Below are 16,265 nucleotides of genomic sequence, written 5' to 3'. Positions count from 1 at the left end.
TCTGGCTCTTTGAGCATGAGCAGGCTTCTAATAACTGCTTGAGCCTGTCCCCACCCCACCCCCCGCTTTCCAAAATCTCTTGATTAGAAAGGCCAGTTGTCAAAAGACCTATTTTGAGTCAATCAGGAGAAATTGAACCGGGTGTTGTGAATTTTGTAGGTGTGATACTGTGAATGTGGGAGGAAAAAAAAAACCTACACAGATCTATCATTTAGATAAACATGCTCAAGTATTTAAAGGTGAGCTATGTCTTAGGGGAATGCATTAAAATGACGGGTGGGTGTGGGCAGGTGTGCGCGGGGAGGAGCACAGATGGGTAAAGGAAGATGCACGTAATTGAAGGTGGCCGCCGGGTGTGGGCCATTTCCTTGTTTCCAGGCGTTCGTAGGTCTGAACATTTATTTCCATGATTAAAGTTACCCACAACAGCACGACACTAATCCTGGAGACTGGATAGCTGCAGGCCAGGCGTCCACGCCTTAGGAGCGGCCATTCTTCCCACACCCTTTAAAGAAGAAACCCGCCAGCCCCCTTTCCTCCCTGGAGCTTTCTTAGCTGGAGACCGCTTCCATCTTTGTAAAGCGGCCTCAAAAGCGAAGCTTCTTCCCCCAAAAAGGCCTGGGACAGCTCTGCGGGCAGGAGACTGTCTTTCCCGGGGTGACTCCGCCTGGGGCAGGTACTGACCCCAAACCTCCAGCTGCGACCCCGCGCTCCAGCCCCGAGGGCGCGGCCTGGCGGCCCAGCCTTCCGGCGCGGCGATCGGCTTCCTCCGGTCCCGCAGGCCGCAGGGCGGGAGGGGGGGAGGCGGTGGGGAGCCCGCCTCTGCCGCTTCCTCTGGGAGCCGCGTGCGGCCGCTCGTCCTCCGCCTGCGGCCCGGAGTGGGATCGGTAAGCGGCCGGGGCCGGGACCGGACCGGGTGCGCGGAGTGCGGGGCCCGCTGGGGAGCCCGGGCGTTGGGAGGGAGGCCCCGGGCGGGGAAGAGCCGGAGCCGGAGCCGGGACGTGCAGAAGGCGGAGGAGAGGCAGAGTAGGGAGCGGTCCGAGGGGATCCCGGGCTGGGTGGGCCACACCGGGGAGCCCGGGGCTTAGGGAGCAGGGATCCGATGGGAGGCCCGGGTTCGTGGCGCGCTGGCTAAGAACCCGCGGCGGGAGGCACGCGGTGGAGGAGGAAAAGGGGGAGAGGGAAGGCGGTGGGGAAGGAACAAGACGGGTTCTGGGCTGGGGAAAGGGGGCGCTGTCTAGGGCACTTGGTAAGCGGGAGGGATACCGCGGGTGCCGGGCGGGATGGTGCTGGCGGGTGTGGGGTGGGGAATGCGCTGGAGAGGGGACCCAGAGCTTGGGGGTGAGGGGCAAGTCCTGTTTTTTAAGGTATCGCTGAGGCTCTGTCCCCTACAGGGGGCACCCCAAACTCCTGGTGTCTGGGCTAACTGCCCTGCTCCCTACCCAGATTCTCCAGCTCTTCCCTCTCCCCAGCTGGTCAGAAACTGCTCAGGTGGATCCTGACCAGCCAGGTGTGTCCTGTGATGCAAATGAGGTATTCCTTGCACTTGTGGAGGAAAGGGGCCACATGCTAACCTAGTGGTCGGCAAACTCATTAGTCAACAGAGCCAAATATCAACAGTACAACAATTAAAATTTCTTTTGAGAGGGAGCCGAAAACCGACTTCTGTGCATGGGCCACTGTATGTGCGCACCCGCACGTGGTTTTTTGTGGGAGAGCCACACTCAAGGGGCCAAAGAGCCTTATGTGGCTCGATAGCTGCAGTTTGCCGACCACTGTGCTAACCTGACAAACTCAGGGGAGGTCTGCATGGCGGCCTTGCAAACTCAGAGCCTTAAAGTTACCACAAAGGATGGTCTGAAATTAAACTTAAAAAAAAAATTATATATATATAATTATATATATATATATATATATAATTGACTTTTTACGGAGAGGAAGGGAGAGTCAGAAACATCCATGAGAGAGAAACATCGATCTGCTGCCTCTTGCACACCCCCTACTGGGGATGCGCCTGCAACCAAGGTACATGCACTTGACCGGAATCGAACCTGGGACTTTTCAGTCCGCAGGCCAACGCTCTATCCACTGAACCAAACCGGTTTCAGCTGAAATTAAACTTTAACTAAAAGCAGTTATGGCCGAAACTAGTTTCTAGTTCTCTATCCCTCTCTCTTCCTCTCTGTAGAATATCAATAAAATACATTATTTTTTTAAAAAAGCAGTTATGCTGGGTTACATCCTAGGCTGGTATCTTCACTGACAAAGTCAACTTTTCCTTAACTGTCTTTTTGCATCTATAATAACATACTCTTTGAAATGTCTGGTAACTTGTAACTTCCCTTTTTCTGGACCCCTTGGGTTGGGCACCAGGACAGAGACCACAAATTCCTTCATTATCATGTTAATTGTTCCGGTACCACCTAAGTATGTGTTCATCATTTTACTTTTTATGCAATCCCAGGGGTTCCCTGCTTTGCTTTCTCTGCCTCTCTAGTCTGTCACCAAAGGATTTCATGTAACCCACCTATGTCTCTTCCTTTGACTGAGATGTATAAATACAGATGTAACCTGCCAACCTCTGGAGCATTATCTCAGTTCATTGAGGTTCTGCTTCCCAGCATATGTCAACAGCTAGGCTCAAATAAACTCACAAAAATTCTTTACAGGCTTCAATGGTTTTTACGATAACACACTCTTCACCACTCTTGTGAAGTAGGTGCAATTATCCCCATTTACCAGATGAGGCAGTGGAGCCACAGAAATGGAACTGTTGTAAGCCATGCATCCAGAAAGGGGAGAAGCTGAGATTGTAATCCCTGTGGCAGGCTCCAAAGCTCTCCCCCTGGCCCAGGTCACCTGTGAAGCCCAGGGGGCTGAGGCCTCACGCACATATGTCAAACACAAGGCCCGCGGGCCAAATCCAACCCGCCAGGCCTTGCAATGTGGCCCGCACCGCGCTGTCATCACTGCACTCTGCTGTCAGTTTATGACATTGTCAGTTTATGATTGTTCAGTAAACCATTCGGCCTGCGATTTAGGTTGGATTTTAGATTTTGGCCCCTTCTCTGATTGAGTTCGACACCCCTACCACAGCATTGGGACCCACCCCCAGCCCCCAGAGTGGTCAGGAATGGCTCTGCCCCCCACCTTTGTATGAGGTGCTAAGGACCAGGTTCCAGAACACTGGGGTGCCCAGAGGCTGGGGATCCAGAGCTGGCTTCTTTTCTTTCCCTCCCCCCTCCCCCCCATCTTCTCATGTGTCAGTGCCCTCCTCAGTCTGTTGTCTCTCATTGGGGTCGTCTTCCCCCAGCCTCACTTCTCTCTGCAGCTAAAGGAGGGTTTTCCTGCACCCACATCCCACTCCTGACAGGAGCGTCTCTCACCAGCAGGCCAGTCCTTCGGGATCTGGTTTGTCCAACTGTACTCATTTCTTATCAGCCTCAGTGACATTTGAACACATTCTCTTTACAAAACACTCCCACGTTTCCAGTGAATTGGGGCCTCTGTCCCAGCAGCTCCCCTCCCTCCTGAGGCCACCCCTGGCCAGACCTTTCCCTGCCCACCCCCACACGTGCAGTGAAGGTGGACCACAGGCCGGGACAGTGTGGGATGTTTCCAGACGCCATCCTTCGGCCTGCTTTCCCCGGTGGCAGTGGTTCCATGAGGAAGAGGCTTCTGTGCTGTGCCCGCAGTGCTGCACTTCCTGCAGAGCCACACTTATTCCCGCTCGGGGACACCAAGGAGCTCAGCGTGGGCGGTGCTGTCAGGTGCCCAGTCCAGCTGCCGTCACCGCTCTTGGTTGTGTCTCCGCCTGTGCCCATGTTCGTCGCCGTGGTTGTGCCGTGTGGGCCCTGGATAGTCACTACCAAGTTGCCTTTCACAGAGGTGGACCCACTGCCTCCCTCCCCCAGGCAGTGTGGGGCGCTTCTCTCTCCCTGGGCCTTTGGGCCCTCTGATGATGAGAGGGGTTCCGCCTGCTGGGTTTAAGTCATTCCCCCAGACTCTAGTCTTGTCCTGCTGACTGGACGCTTCTCGTTCTTCTATTGAGCACCTGTCTCTTACCTCTTTCTCCATCAGCATTTCCATTCCTTGGGGTTATGGAGGAATTGTTGATTTTTGAAAAATAGATATTTTTTGATTGATTTCAGAGAGGAAGGGAGAGATAGAAACATCAATGATGATAGAGAATCATTAATCAGCTGCCTCCTGCACCCCCCCCCCCCCCCCAACTGGAGATGGAGCCTGCAACCCGGGCATGTGCCCTGACTGGGAATCGAACTGTGATCTCCTGGTTCATAGGTTGATGCTCAACCATTGAGCCACACCAGCCGGGCTTGTTGATTTTTTGATTCCTGTTAGCACACTGTTGACTCTGGAAATCAGATTCTCCCTTCTTAGGGTTTCTTATTATTGCTGTTTGTTGTAGTTGTTATTTGTTTAGTAACTTTTCTGAGCTCATTCTTTAGGCTGTATTCCCTATTACCTGTGGTCACTGAAGTCTCCGTTTAGAGGTCAGGTAATGTTTGGTTAGAGATTTCCTTGATCACTGTGCCCGGAACCTATAAGTCTCTGAGTCTTTGCCAAGGGGCTCTGTTTGCTGTAGGGGCACACCTTTAACATTCAGTCAGGTCATTACAACTCTGCCTTCCCCTCCCCTTTCTGCCTGTGCAGCGTCTCCCAGTTAGCCAGGGGTGAGCAGGCTCAAGGCCTTTGCAGGTATTTCATATGCTCAGCTCAATATGAGCGGCCTTTTAGATTCCCCCAAATGTGTAGGAACTTTTAAAGTCTGTAAAGCCATCTTATTCCCTAGCTTTTCCTTTTAGGTTTCTGTTAGTGTATTGTTTATCCCAACTATTATCTACTACCTCAAGCAGCCACAATTGTTTTCAACAAATGTCCTCCAGGGCAGTGGTTGGCAAACTCAGTCAACAGAGCCAAATATCAATAGTATGATTGAAATTTCTTTTGAGAGCCAAATTTTTTAAACTTAAACTTCTTCTAATGCCACTTCTTCAAAATAGACTCACCCAGGCCATGGTATTTTGTGGAAGAGCCGCACTCAAGGGGCCAAAGAGCCGCATGTGGCCGCCCACCACAGCTCTAGGGAAAAGGCTTTTTATGCGAAGTGACCTAGGAATCCTGTGAAATCATGCTGTCTACAAGTGGCATCTTCCAGTGAACCACCTGGTAGGTCAAATAATGAAAATCCTTTGGGAATGAGGCTTTGAAATAGCTCAAGCCCATTCTATTCCCTGCCTCTCTTTTTAAGGTTTTTTTTAAAGGCTGCTGCAGAGCAGGGAGCCCGGGATGGGAATAAGGCAAGTTGAAACATTATGGACATTACAGTGTTGCTATTCTTGCTGAGATTCAGCATTTTCTCTTGAATAAATCCTGTGTTGTCCTAGCTGGTTTGGCTCAGTGGATAGTGCACAGGCCTGCGGACTGAAGGGTCTCAGAGTTCCGAAAAAGTTACTTCTGACAGTTTTCCTGTTGCTTTTAGGAAAGAGAGAATTTTGAGAAGTCTGTATACTACCGGTTTTGCTGGTTACAATTCATGTATTTTAATGTTGTCTTTTGTATGTATGTGTTTTGTTCTCAAGCGTGTGCATATTAAATAAAAATGTGTGTGAATTGGGGTTGCAGGAGGCTGCCTGGAGCAGGCACCAAGTGAAGGGCTGTGGATTGACTGGGACAACGGCAGCCTCTGAGAGAAGGGCCTGAGGTCTTAGAGGCTATCAGCTCTGTTGGGGGTCAGGAACTCTGCCCTACCATCCCTGCTGCTCTGTGTCTCCCAGTGTTACAGAGTTCCCGAACAATCAAACAATGCAGGAGGAGAGTTTGGAGAGACTTACTTTATTCATCACGCGCCATGGGCTTAGAGAAAATGAATTCAAATTCTAAGCAAGGCTACAAGCAGAACTTCCCTTTTTATTAAAGAGCCAGCCCTATGTGCAGTAAGTGGTTATCTCCATGCTGGCCTTGAAAACAACACAGTTCTATCCAGTTAAAAAGTGCACCTGGCATGGCATTGAGATTATGGCATATCTAGTCTCTGGCCTACAAGGTCATACAGCTAAGTTTATCTTCATCGTTATTCTGATGAAGCAGACTAGAAAGCAACATTTTAGAATAAGACGCCATCTAAGAGCAGAAAATTCCAAACAACAGTATGTTACAAAATAGAGGTTTTCCTTCTCAACAGGTGCGGGCTGCCAGGGGCTCAGCTGTGCTCACATGGACGGGACGGAGACCCGGCAGCGGAGGCCGGAGGAGCGGAGGCCGGAGGAGCGGAGGCCGGAGGAGCCGGGGCTGCCACCCGCCCTCAGCCCAGGGAGACTCCACGCAGCCTCCGAAGATGGCCCTCTGGTCGTCGCTGAGAGCCAAAGGGTGACCTCTAAACTGCTGGGGACTGAACTCAGCAAGGAGACGGCCTTGTCCATTGGCTTTGAGGTGACCGTGCCCTTCATGTTTGCAGGCCTGGGACTGTCTGGGGCTGGCATACTTCTGAACTATTTCCAGGTAAGTGGGAACTAAGTGGGGATGATGGTGTTGGGGGCACTGCCTAATGTCACCCTAAAGGGTAGGCAGCTACATGTTTGGCCCAGCTTGAGGAGGGTAGGGCCTCCTCTTCTCAAATACAACTTTCCTATAAATTGGTAAAGGTTCTTTTCGTTATTGGTGACAGAGACTAAACGTAACCCAGGTTAAGCAGGCTCTGGACCAGGAAGGAGAGGTGAACTCTATGCGATCCCCTTGGTGGCCAATAACTTCAGTTTAGAGACCTGTGGGACTGGGGGTGCAAGGAGTGTGTACCCCCAAGGAGCAGCAATCCACATTAATCAATGCCAGACTGATTGATGGCCTCAGCGGGGTTGCCACCCTGTAACTTAACTATGTGCGTAAAACAGGGGTTCCATGGAAAGTAATTTCATAGGATGATCTGATCATAAACTTCTAACTGGGCAGGTCAAGGTGAGTAGTGTTGCCTCAGGCCTATAACTTTTAGTAAAAGGTTTATCTTTGCCTTAAGTAAGCCCTGCCCATTGTTTCTGTGCATCTAGATCAACACACCTTTGAAATAACAGAGGTAACTTCCCCTCGGAGAGGGTATTAACCCCCATGAGAGTACATCATTTTAATGATCCTACAATCCAATCCCTGCTCTGCTCTCTCCAGTCTTCCTTATGTCCCTCCTTAATTTCAAATGCATGAAAGAATCTACAAAACTGTTACTTTTGGGAGCATTTGAGATCTTGCTCCCCAGCATATGTCCTCATTTTGGCCAAAATGAGGGTTTGGATGTTTCTTGTCAACACTGCTCACTCAGTGGATCTCAAGGTGGGGGGGGGGGGGTGTCCCCACATAGCCAAGGAGCTTGGGGGAGGGGTGATCCCTCTGGCACTGTGGCATCTGGCAAAGGACTGAGGATAGGGGAAGCCAGTCTCTCCTGCAGGTAGGATATGCCAGAGGGCTCAGGTGTGGCTCTTTCCTGTATTGAGGAGGCCTGGGTAGCTGTGCCTCCCAAGGCTCAATGAGCATCTGGGTACTGAGGGTCCAGGGCCAGGGCCTGTGAGAGCCTGTCTTTCCAGGAGTGCGCCATGTGCATCCAGCAGTCAGTGCTCTGTTGACATGTAGTGCAGGCAGGAGGGCAGTTTCTGGGACCAGAACCCCGTGAGTGACTATTGTAGGTGGTCCGGAGACTCCAGGAAACATAGGTGGAGCCTCTGTCTACCGTGAAAGAGTCCCCAAGGGCACTGATGGAAGTGCCTGCTGATGTTAATTCGGACAGATTCTAGCGCCTCTTGCTGGAGGTGCTCCTTCACTGCAGGCTGCTTTGAAGTGACAGCATCGGTGGGCATCCGTGAAGTGTGTAGATGCGGACTGCGTTGCCTCCAGAATCCAAAAAGGACTGAAAGATGTCGGGCACTGTGGATGCCGAGAGGTCAATAGCTGTTTTATGACTGTGTGGAGGATCGAATTGCCCTCAATGTACCAAATAATTTTTAAAAATATATTCTATTTATTTATTTTTTTTTTTCAGAGAGGAAGGGAGAGGGATAGAAAATTAGAGACATCGATGATAGAGAAACATCGATCAGCTGCCTCCTGCACACCCCCCACTAAGGATGTGCCTGCAACCAAGGTACATGCCCTTGACCGGAATTGAACCTGGGACCTTCCAGTCCGCAGGCTGATGTCTATCTAAAGAGCCAAACCGGTTTCAGCTGTACCAAATAATTTTTAGGAATCTGACCAACGTGGCAAATTGCCCCACATGTGGGACCATAGCCCACCCTTTTCTTGTGAGCTCCTGTGTGAGTATTTGGATGATTTTAATGGGTGTGTTCACGTGAGTTTTCTTGGAGATGGGTGGCCACAGGGTATTGTCAGACCTATGCTAAGGAGAAAGGTGCACGCAGTTAAGATCTTGCCTGCAAAGTCTGTGTGATGGCAGAGCTGGTGAGGGGGCCCACAAGAAGCCTGGAAAAGACGCTTCGTGTCCTGTCGGAGCTGAAGATCAACGGTGGCTGAGAGGCTGTTGAAATAGGCTCTGAACAGAACATGTTAGCCAGGTCTGTAGTAGCAAAATATTTACTGGTTGCTGACTGGATGGAGTCAGTAAGTTCAATAGCATTGGATTGTGGGTCTCACTGGATGGAACCACGGCATTATGGTTGTGGTCATCCACGCCAAAGCACCTTATATTCTTTCCAAGTTTAAGAACAGGCCAAACTGGACTTTTAAAAGGAGAAGCACTTTTAAAAGGTGGTAATCAGACCCTCACTCAGTAGGTCTTATATGAAAAGTATCAGTCCTTGAAGGCCTTGTGTTAGCTTACATTGGGCTGTATTAACTGTTTTTTTTAAATTTTAAATACATTTTATTGATTTTTTACAGAGAGGAATTGAGAGGGATAGAGAGTTGGTCAGTCACAGCACTCACAGCCTGGGAGAGAAGGACACTGCCTACCACTCAGGGCCACACAGGCTGTGCTTGGGAGCAGAGCCAATCGCCAGGGGCTGTGGGAGGCAGGCTGTGTAGGAACAATAGGGTGAAGTGCCCACTGGTTCTGGGGGAGGGGGAGATTAGCTTGTTTGAATAATCTCATGGGCTGGCAGGAACTAAAACCCACTTCGGGGATAATCGGGAACTGTGCCTGGTCCCCCTGATAAGAAGCGTTGCTTAGTAGGGGACCTTATCTGCTGGAGCAGAGAGGGGAGGGGAAGTTGCAATGAGGCCATGGTTTCGCCAAATGTCAAGGCAGCAAATCATAATTTTAGGCTTGACACCACTCAACCGTATGAAAGGCTGTCTGGGTTTCTTTTTCTCTTTGTTTCTATGATTCTGTTTATTTGTTTATTCATTAACTAGAGGCCGTGGTGCACAAAATTCATGCACGGGTATGATTCCTAGGCCTGGCCTGTGATCAGGGCCATCTTTCCCAGCTGCCCACAGCCGGCCTGCCCCCCACCGCCACCCACTCCTCGTTCCCCATTCATGGGTGATTGGAGCCTGATGGTGGGGAGGGGGTGGGGGAGGTGGGGAGGGACTAATAGGTAGTCTGTTCCTGCCCGCTCGCCGGCCCCATCCCCGCTATAGGTCGCCCTCTGTGTGTGGGGCAACTGGCAGGGCAGGGGCATTGGCCTGGCACCACTGGCATCCCCTGCCACCCACCCCCAGTTGCCTGTTCACCATCAGGCGATGGGAGCCCGCCAGCCTGGGAAAGGGACCGAGAGGTGGTCAGTGCACTTCGTGGTGACTGATCGAGCCGTCTTTCTGGTCATTCTGCCATTAGGGTCAATTTGCATATTACCCTTTTATTATATAAGATCATTCATTCACTCATTCGTGCAACATGAGTGTGTGTGCCATGGGCCAGCACTATGCTGGACAACACCAGGGTGGACACGACAGCCAGGCCCTGCTCTCACAGCTGTCAAAACCAAGTGGGGAGCCCTAGCCAGTTTTGCACAGTGGTTAGAGCATCAGCTTGTGGGCCAAAGGGCTCCAGGTTCGATTCTGGACAAGGGCACGTACCTTGCTTGCAGATTCCTCCCCAGCCCAGGCCCTGGTCAGGGCATGTACAGAAGGCAACAATCGATGACAGACAGTAGATGCATAAGTCAATGTCAGATGGCAGTAAGGGCTACGATGAAAATAGACCTGGGTGGTAGGCTTCAGGGGAGTCCGAGAAGGCCTATCTGAGAAGGAGATGCTGGAGTGAGGCCTGAGTGACCTGAAGGAGCTGCTCAGAGAAACTTCATGAGAGTAAGCTGGACAGGGCTGGGAGCGAGCGACTCAGCCCATTTTTACTTGTGGGTAGGTCTGCCTAGCCAAAGAAGCAGAAAATAAAGAACTTTTCCTGTTATTGAAAAAGTAATTGGCTTGATTTCTGAGGACCTGACAGGGTGGGAAAGAATTCAGGCCTTTAAGAATGACCGTTTGGCTCAGAATCAGCCAAGGCTCAAGGTGACCCAGGAAAGGAACAGGAGGCCGTTTGGAAGGTATGCTCCTGGGAATATGGCCAGTTCTCACTGAAGAATAAGAAGTGAAAGCTAGGAACGGCAATATGCAATATGCATTCCAGAGTCCTCTGCCACCCTCGGCACCTCCTAACTATGCTGCAGTGGCACACACCCTAAAAATCAAGGGGTGTTGGCATAAAAATTAAGGTGTGGTTCTGATGCCATAGACCTGGGGATCTGATTCATTGGTCTGCCCTGAGGTGGGGCTGCACGTTTTAGGAGCTCCCAGGTAATTCTGATGGCATTGTGGACTGAAAACCGCTGATGCAGTCCTGCCTCATGCTGGGGGCTGTGCGTGGTTAGAGGCCACAAGGGCAGGGACTTGTTATAGGTCACCCAGCAATCCACCTGATGCTTGACCCAGATTCCACCGCTACCTGGTACAGCCCTGGGATCCAGTTTAAGCTCCTTGGAGATTTTCCACTGTGCTACTGAACTATTTTTAAAATCACATTCTAGATTTATTTATTTATTTTTGGATTATGACCCAATAAACTATGTTGACACATTTTGTTCTCAAGTTTCAAGGAAAGTAATTTATCTCACATAATGAAATCTTTTATTTATTTTTGGTGACAGTTGATGGTTATAAAAGCAAAAAAATCACAATAGAATATGTAGCAAATTATAAAATAAAGGTCACTTATAATTATGCCACTCAAACATAACCACATTGAGCACCTGGATATATATCTTTCTGAACTTTTTTTTTTTTTTTAATAATATATATTTTATTGATTGTTTTTTACAAAGAGGAAGGGAGAGAGAGAGCTAGAAACATCGATGAGAGAGAAACATCGACCAGCTGTCTCCTACTGGATGTGCCCGCAACCAATGTACATGCCCTTGACCGGAATCGAACCTGGGACCTTTCAGTCCGCAGACCGATGCTCTGTCCACTGAGCCAGACTGGTTTTGGCCTTTCTGAATTTTTTACTGTTTGTATGTCTGTATTAGTGTGTTTATCTTAATTTCTCAGTTGATGTTTTTAAAACTGAGACACATTTTTGTAATGATTAATAACTTGCTTAATCAGGAATCTATATGAAATTGTATACGTGATTAACTATTTCCATATCTTCTGTACTGATGAGAATGGTTTACGGTCTCGCTGTGTGTGTTGACATATTGTATTATGATGTTTGAACACATTCGAAACTATAAAGAAATTGCAGGAGTTGCCAAGGTCAGAAGAAAGTGATTGCGTGCTGGGGCCTCTCCAGCAGCGTGCCTTGGGAGTGGTGTGATCGGTGTCTCGGGCCAGCTGAGCAGGGTTTTGTTTTAAACCGGTTAGCTCCCTTAAACCAGATAACTTCTGCACCTGTTTTCTCAGAAACACAACATTCATCTCAGCCTCCTCCTGGTACAGGCGAAAAGGTCAGGGAGTGTTCAGCAGGGAGGGCAGTGGGGGCAGGCTACACTGGGAGTCAAGAGCTAAGAGTCTTAGTCCTGCCTCTGATACTACTAGGGTGAAGCTTTCAGGGCCTACGGAAGGCAGTACTTGCTGGTAAGCATCTGGAGATATTTTGAGAGTCTGGTGATTGATTTAACATGAAATGATTCCTTGTTAAAGGGTATTGAGAAGCACGGGAAACTGAAGATCTATCATTCTTTCATTCATTTGTTCATTCATTTGCTGGTCATTTAGCACATGTGTGTGGTTGATGCTGCTCTCTGCACTCAGCATTTCTTGACTTTCCTTCAGATAACTTTCTCCAAGTTATAATTGCATTTTCCTTTTTACGATGATCTACTACACCGGAAAGCTCAGTACTGTACATATCTGTTCCACTGACAGATGACCACATCTGTTAGACAGTTAGATCAGAATCTGGCAAATATTAGGCCCTGAGTACTAATCTGTGGAGTAAATTAATCATTTTCGGTGCAGTGAAGATTGCAGTAGTGAGTCAGTCAGACTCCCTTCTCAAGAGGAGCACAGTCCAGAAAGGGAGAGTAGATTCTTGTACAATTCATGCTTGCATTAAGTGGACTTACCTTCAGACAGCTTAAAAAAAAAAAAGTACTTTGGGAATTCTGGGGAAAGTATGTTAGGCTGTGGCCAGGAAGCTAGCGAGGCCTCAAAAGTAAGAAGGTGCCTCACCTGGCCATGAGTCCAGGCAGGAGTTTGTCCCTGGCCACGTGCAGAGCTGCAAAAGGAGCCATGTGAGCGCAGGCATGGTCCATGGCAGGGTCTGCAGGAATTGTCTCCTGTGGTGTGCAGCTATGCAACAAACCATACCAAACTTTGTGGCTGTTTGAAGCTAGTCATTCAGTTTGTGAATCTGCAGGGCTTTGGGTAGGGCTCAGTGAGACTGGCTGGCTGTTCAATGCAGCATCTGTAGGGGTGGCTTGCTAGGCACTCCGAAATAGTTCACGTGACATGACAGTTGCAGCTGGCTGTCGGCTGGAACCTCAGCTGGAGCTCTTGGCGGGAACCCCTCTGTGTGGCCTCTCTGTGAGACTGCTTGGGCTTCTGCATAGCATGGTGGCTGGGTTTCAAGCAGGAACATCTCAAGAGATGGGCAGGGGAAGCTGTCAGTTTCTCAAGGTCTGGGCCCAGAACCAGACTGGCACAGTGTCTCTTCCGCTGAGTTCTACTGGACCAGCAATCACAGATTGAAGGGGAGGAGACAGAACTCCCAACTCGCCATGGAAAGAATGCCAACGAAATTTAGAGCTGCTTATGTTTGGCTCCTGGGAGGGGTTTAAAAATATCTGTTGAATGAATGAGTGAACGAATGGTGTGAGGAAAGAAGCAGTGAGAGGAATATCTGGGGCTTGAAGGAAACAGTTATTGGAGATGTTTGGCTGGAGTTGGCAAGGAGAGGTCGTAGGATCTAGACTTGTGAGGGCAGCGAACCTCAGGCTAAAGGGATGGGACTTGAGCGTGGGATAGTCAGGGGAACCAGTTAAGTGCCCAAGGGGGCTGTGGTTTAGGAACAGGAGGTGAGGCCCACACCAGAGCCTGGTTTAGGTAAGGTCCTCAGTCTGTAGGTAAGTGTGCACCTGACCTTCAGCTTTGGGCTTCTGCTGGCTATGGCCTTCATCCCTGCTCCAGCCTGGCACCTGTGAATGCATGATGGACATGCCCAACAATAGCAGAATTCCTGGAAGTCGGGCGGCAGTCCAGCCCTTTCTCCTGGTCTGGGTTGGTTTGACCTTGGTAGCAGATGAGAATGTGGTCCCTCTGGAAGCACGTTTACAAATCTCCTGGGCCCTTAAAAGAACAGGGCTGTGATTCCTCTGAACACAGTTTCTTTGTGTGCCCATGACCCCCTGGACATCAAAGTCGAGGTGACCCCAGGTGTATCTTGGGGACCTGCAGACCCTCAGAGGGCTGTAGTCCTGGCCTGAGGCGTGGGTTCCTCATGCTGAGATTGTCTAGACCAGTGGTTCTCAACCTTCCTAATGCCACAACCCTTTAATACAGTTCCTCATGTTGTGGTGACCCCCAACCATAAAATTATTTTCATAACTGTAATTTTGCTACAATTAATGAATCATAATGTAAATATCTGTGTTTTCTGACAGTCTTAGGCTGTACAACCGCAAGCAGGGTCACCTAAGACCGTCGGAAAACACAGATATTTACAGCATGATTCATAACAGTATCAAAATTACAGTTACGAATAGCAGTGAAAATAATTTCATGGTTGGGGGTTACCACAAATGAGGAACTGTATGAAAGGGTTGCAGTATTAGGAAGATTGAGAACCACTGGTCTAGACCCTTATCTGCCAAGAGTGGAGGCTGCCCAGAGCACATGTACGAAGGTAGGCAGGCCTCTGCATGGCCCTTGCCAAGGCCAGGCCTCACGTGTCTCCATCTCTGGGTCCGGCCAGAGCCAGCGTGGGCCAGAGGGCTGGATGCTGTCAAGGTCGTGCCGAGGGACAGTGAGCCTCCTTGTGGCAGGCTAGCCGAGGGAGGTCCCGGCTGACGTAGCAACCACTCTGAAGAAAGCCTTATCTGCAGAGATCAGATGGACAGCAGGAGTGGCTTAGGCCCCGAATGAGGCTGAGTCACACAGGCCTTTTCTCTTCACTTGCGTGCTCTGACTCAGGCTGAGGGGCACTCGGGGAGCCTTCCACGGACGCAGGGCACCTGGCCTTCCTCCCTGTGCGGACTTCTTAGGAAACGTATTTCACTGCGGGTGAGGAGGACAGAGGACGGAGGGCTTCCTGGACCTGCATGTCTTGCTCCTGCGACTGTGATTGACAGCCTGACCATGGTGGTCACCCAGCTGAATCTGGAGTTCCGCTTCCAGGGCAAGAAGCTGCGAGGCTTCAGCTGTGAGCTCACCCGGTCCCCCCACGGGGTCTTCCCTGAGACCACCTTCACCATCACGTGCCAGATTGTGGTGCCTCTTCTGCTCTCGGGTCTGGGCATGATGACTGCCGGCCTGGTGATGAACACCATCCAAGTGCGTACTGGGCATCGGAGGGGCAGTGTGGGGCCTGGGATTGGGCGGACTGGGGCTCCCAGGCATCACAGATAGGACAGGGGTGGGGATGCAGGGAGCCCCTGAGTGGGGCTGAGGCCTAAGCCAGGCCTTGAGGCTCAGTGGTGCTAACAGATGGGTCCTCCAGTGCCTGAGATTTACAGCTTCTGGGCCCTCTCTGAAGGTCAGCCCTCATGAGCCACATGCGCGCCAGGAGCTCAAACCATTTTCCTTCCTGGGAATGCAGACTCCTTAGGCAGGGACTGAGGAGTTCGAATCCTGGCTCTGCCATTTGCTCAGTATCTGAGAGAACTCCTAGTGTCCCCCACTCAGTTTCCCCACCTATGGATGGGACTCATAAATGCACCCACCTTGCAGGACTGTGAGGATGGATGACCAAGTGGTCCTTGTGTTGTGACCTGAGGGTGATGGGCACTTCTCCCTCCAACCCCCAGACTCTTCGTGGGGCTCTTCCTTGGGAAGACAAGAGACAGAGGTCAGGCTGGGGTCCAGGCCGGCCAGGGGCTATGGTGGTCTCCATTGGTAGAGGTTCATTTTTGGATACTATTGGGAGGTGGGGCAAAAGGACTCATATCTACTGGGTATATGTCCAGGAGGGGAACTGGCAATGAAAGGTTCTTAAGGGCTGAGTGCCATGGTCATCTACGTGCAACAAAACTCAACCCTGGCAGCAGGGTCAGAGATATACTAAGGGTGCGGCTCCAGGCCGTGATGCACAAGTGAAGAATCATCACTCCTGATTGATTGATTTCAGCCTCCCTAGTGCCTCGGCTAGATGTCTTTAGAGTGTTGCTGGAGAGGGCAGTGGCAGGATGTAAGACAGTAACACAGATTTGGATGGTAGGGTGTCGGGGAACACTAGGGGTTAATTCCATCCTGGCTGGCAGAGCAGAGCAGGAAGGGTGCTTGGAACCAGTGGGTGAAGGGGGGCTGGGTGAGGAGGGTTGAGTTGAGAATCCTGTGTTAGAGGGGCTGTGGGATATCAAGGTTCAGTCAGCAGTTGGGTCCACGAGTGTGACGCTCAGAAGGCAGATCTGAGCCAGGGATGTCACACATCACCAGCACAGAACCCAGTGCGTCAGCCAGGGTGCTCTGGCTGTGAGGAATAGAAAACGTAACTCAAAGTCACTAAACCATTTCTGATCCCTGTAAAGATGTCTACAGATCAGGCAGCTCCGGAGCTAGTTCACTCGCTGGATTACCAGTGTTACCCAGTATCCAGGGTCCTACCCTTCCTCTTCTTTACCTTCTATGTCTGTTGACTTTGACCCTGA

At 50.4% G+C, this 16,265-nt stretch overlaps 1 protein-coding gene across 7 annotated transcripts in view; it reads left to right on the top strand.

The window, feature by feature from the left end:
* Positions 1-535: 535 nt before the first annotated feature.
* The window catches only part of SLC41A3 (solute carrier family 41 member 3), a 37,604-nt gene continuing 21,874 nt past the window's right edge, over positions 536-16,265 (top strand). The window contains exons 1-3 of one of the 7 annotated variants that reach the window (XM_084887326.1): positions 537-676; positions 6,206-6,266; positions 6,297-6,522. In XM_084887326.1, the coding sequence (XP_084743452.1) occupies positions 6,238-6,266; positions 6,297-6,522 (255 nt within the window). In that variant the 5' untranslated portion in view covers positions 537-676; positions 6,206-6,237. Of the gene's footprint in view, positions 677-765; positions 888-914; positions 1,027-6,205; positions 6,523-14,595; positions 14,953-16,265 lie in introns of those variants that run through there. The other 6 variants (XM_084887325.1, XM_084887324.1, XM_084887329.1 and 3 more) reach the window with 6 other exon arrangements.

This window comes from Pipistrellus hanaki (assembly GCF_964339955.1).
Source record: "Pipistrellus hanaki genome assembly, chromosome: 6".
Lineage (NCBI taxonomy): Eukaryota > Metazoa > Chordata > Mammalia > Chiroptera > Vespertilionidae > Pipistrellus > Pipistrellus hanaki.
Note: the sequence above shows the minus strand (reverse complement) of the source record. Positions and strands in the feature narration are given on the sequence as shown.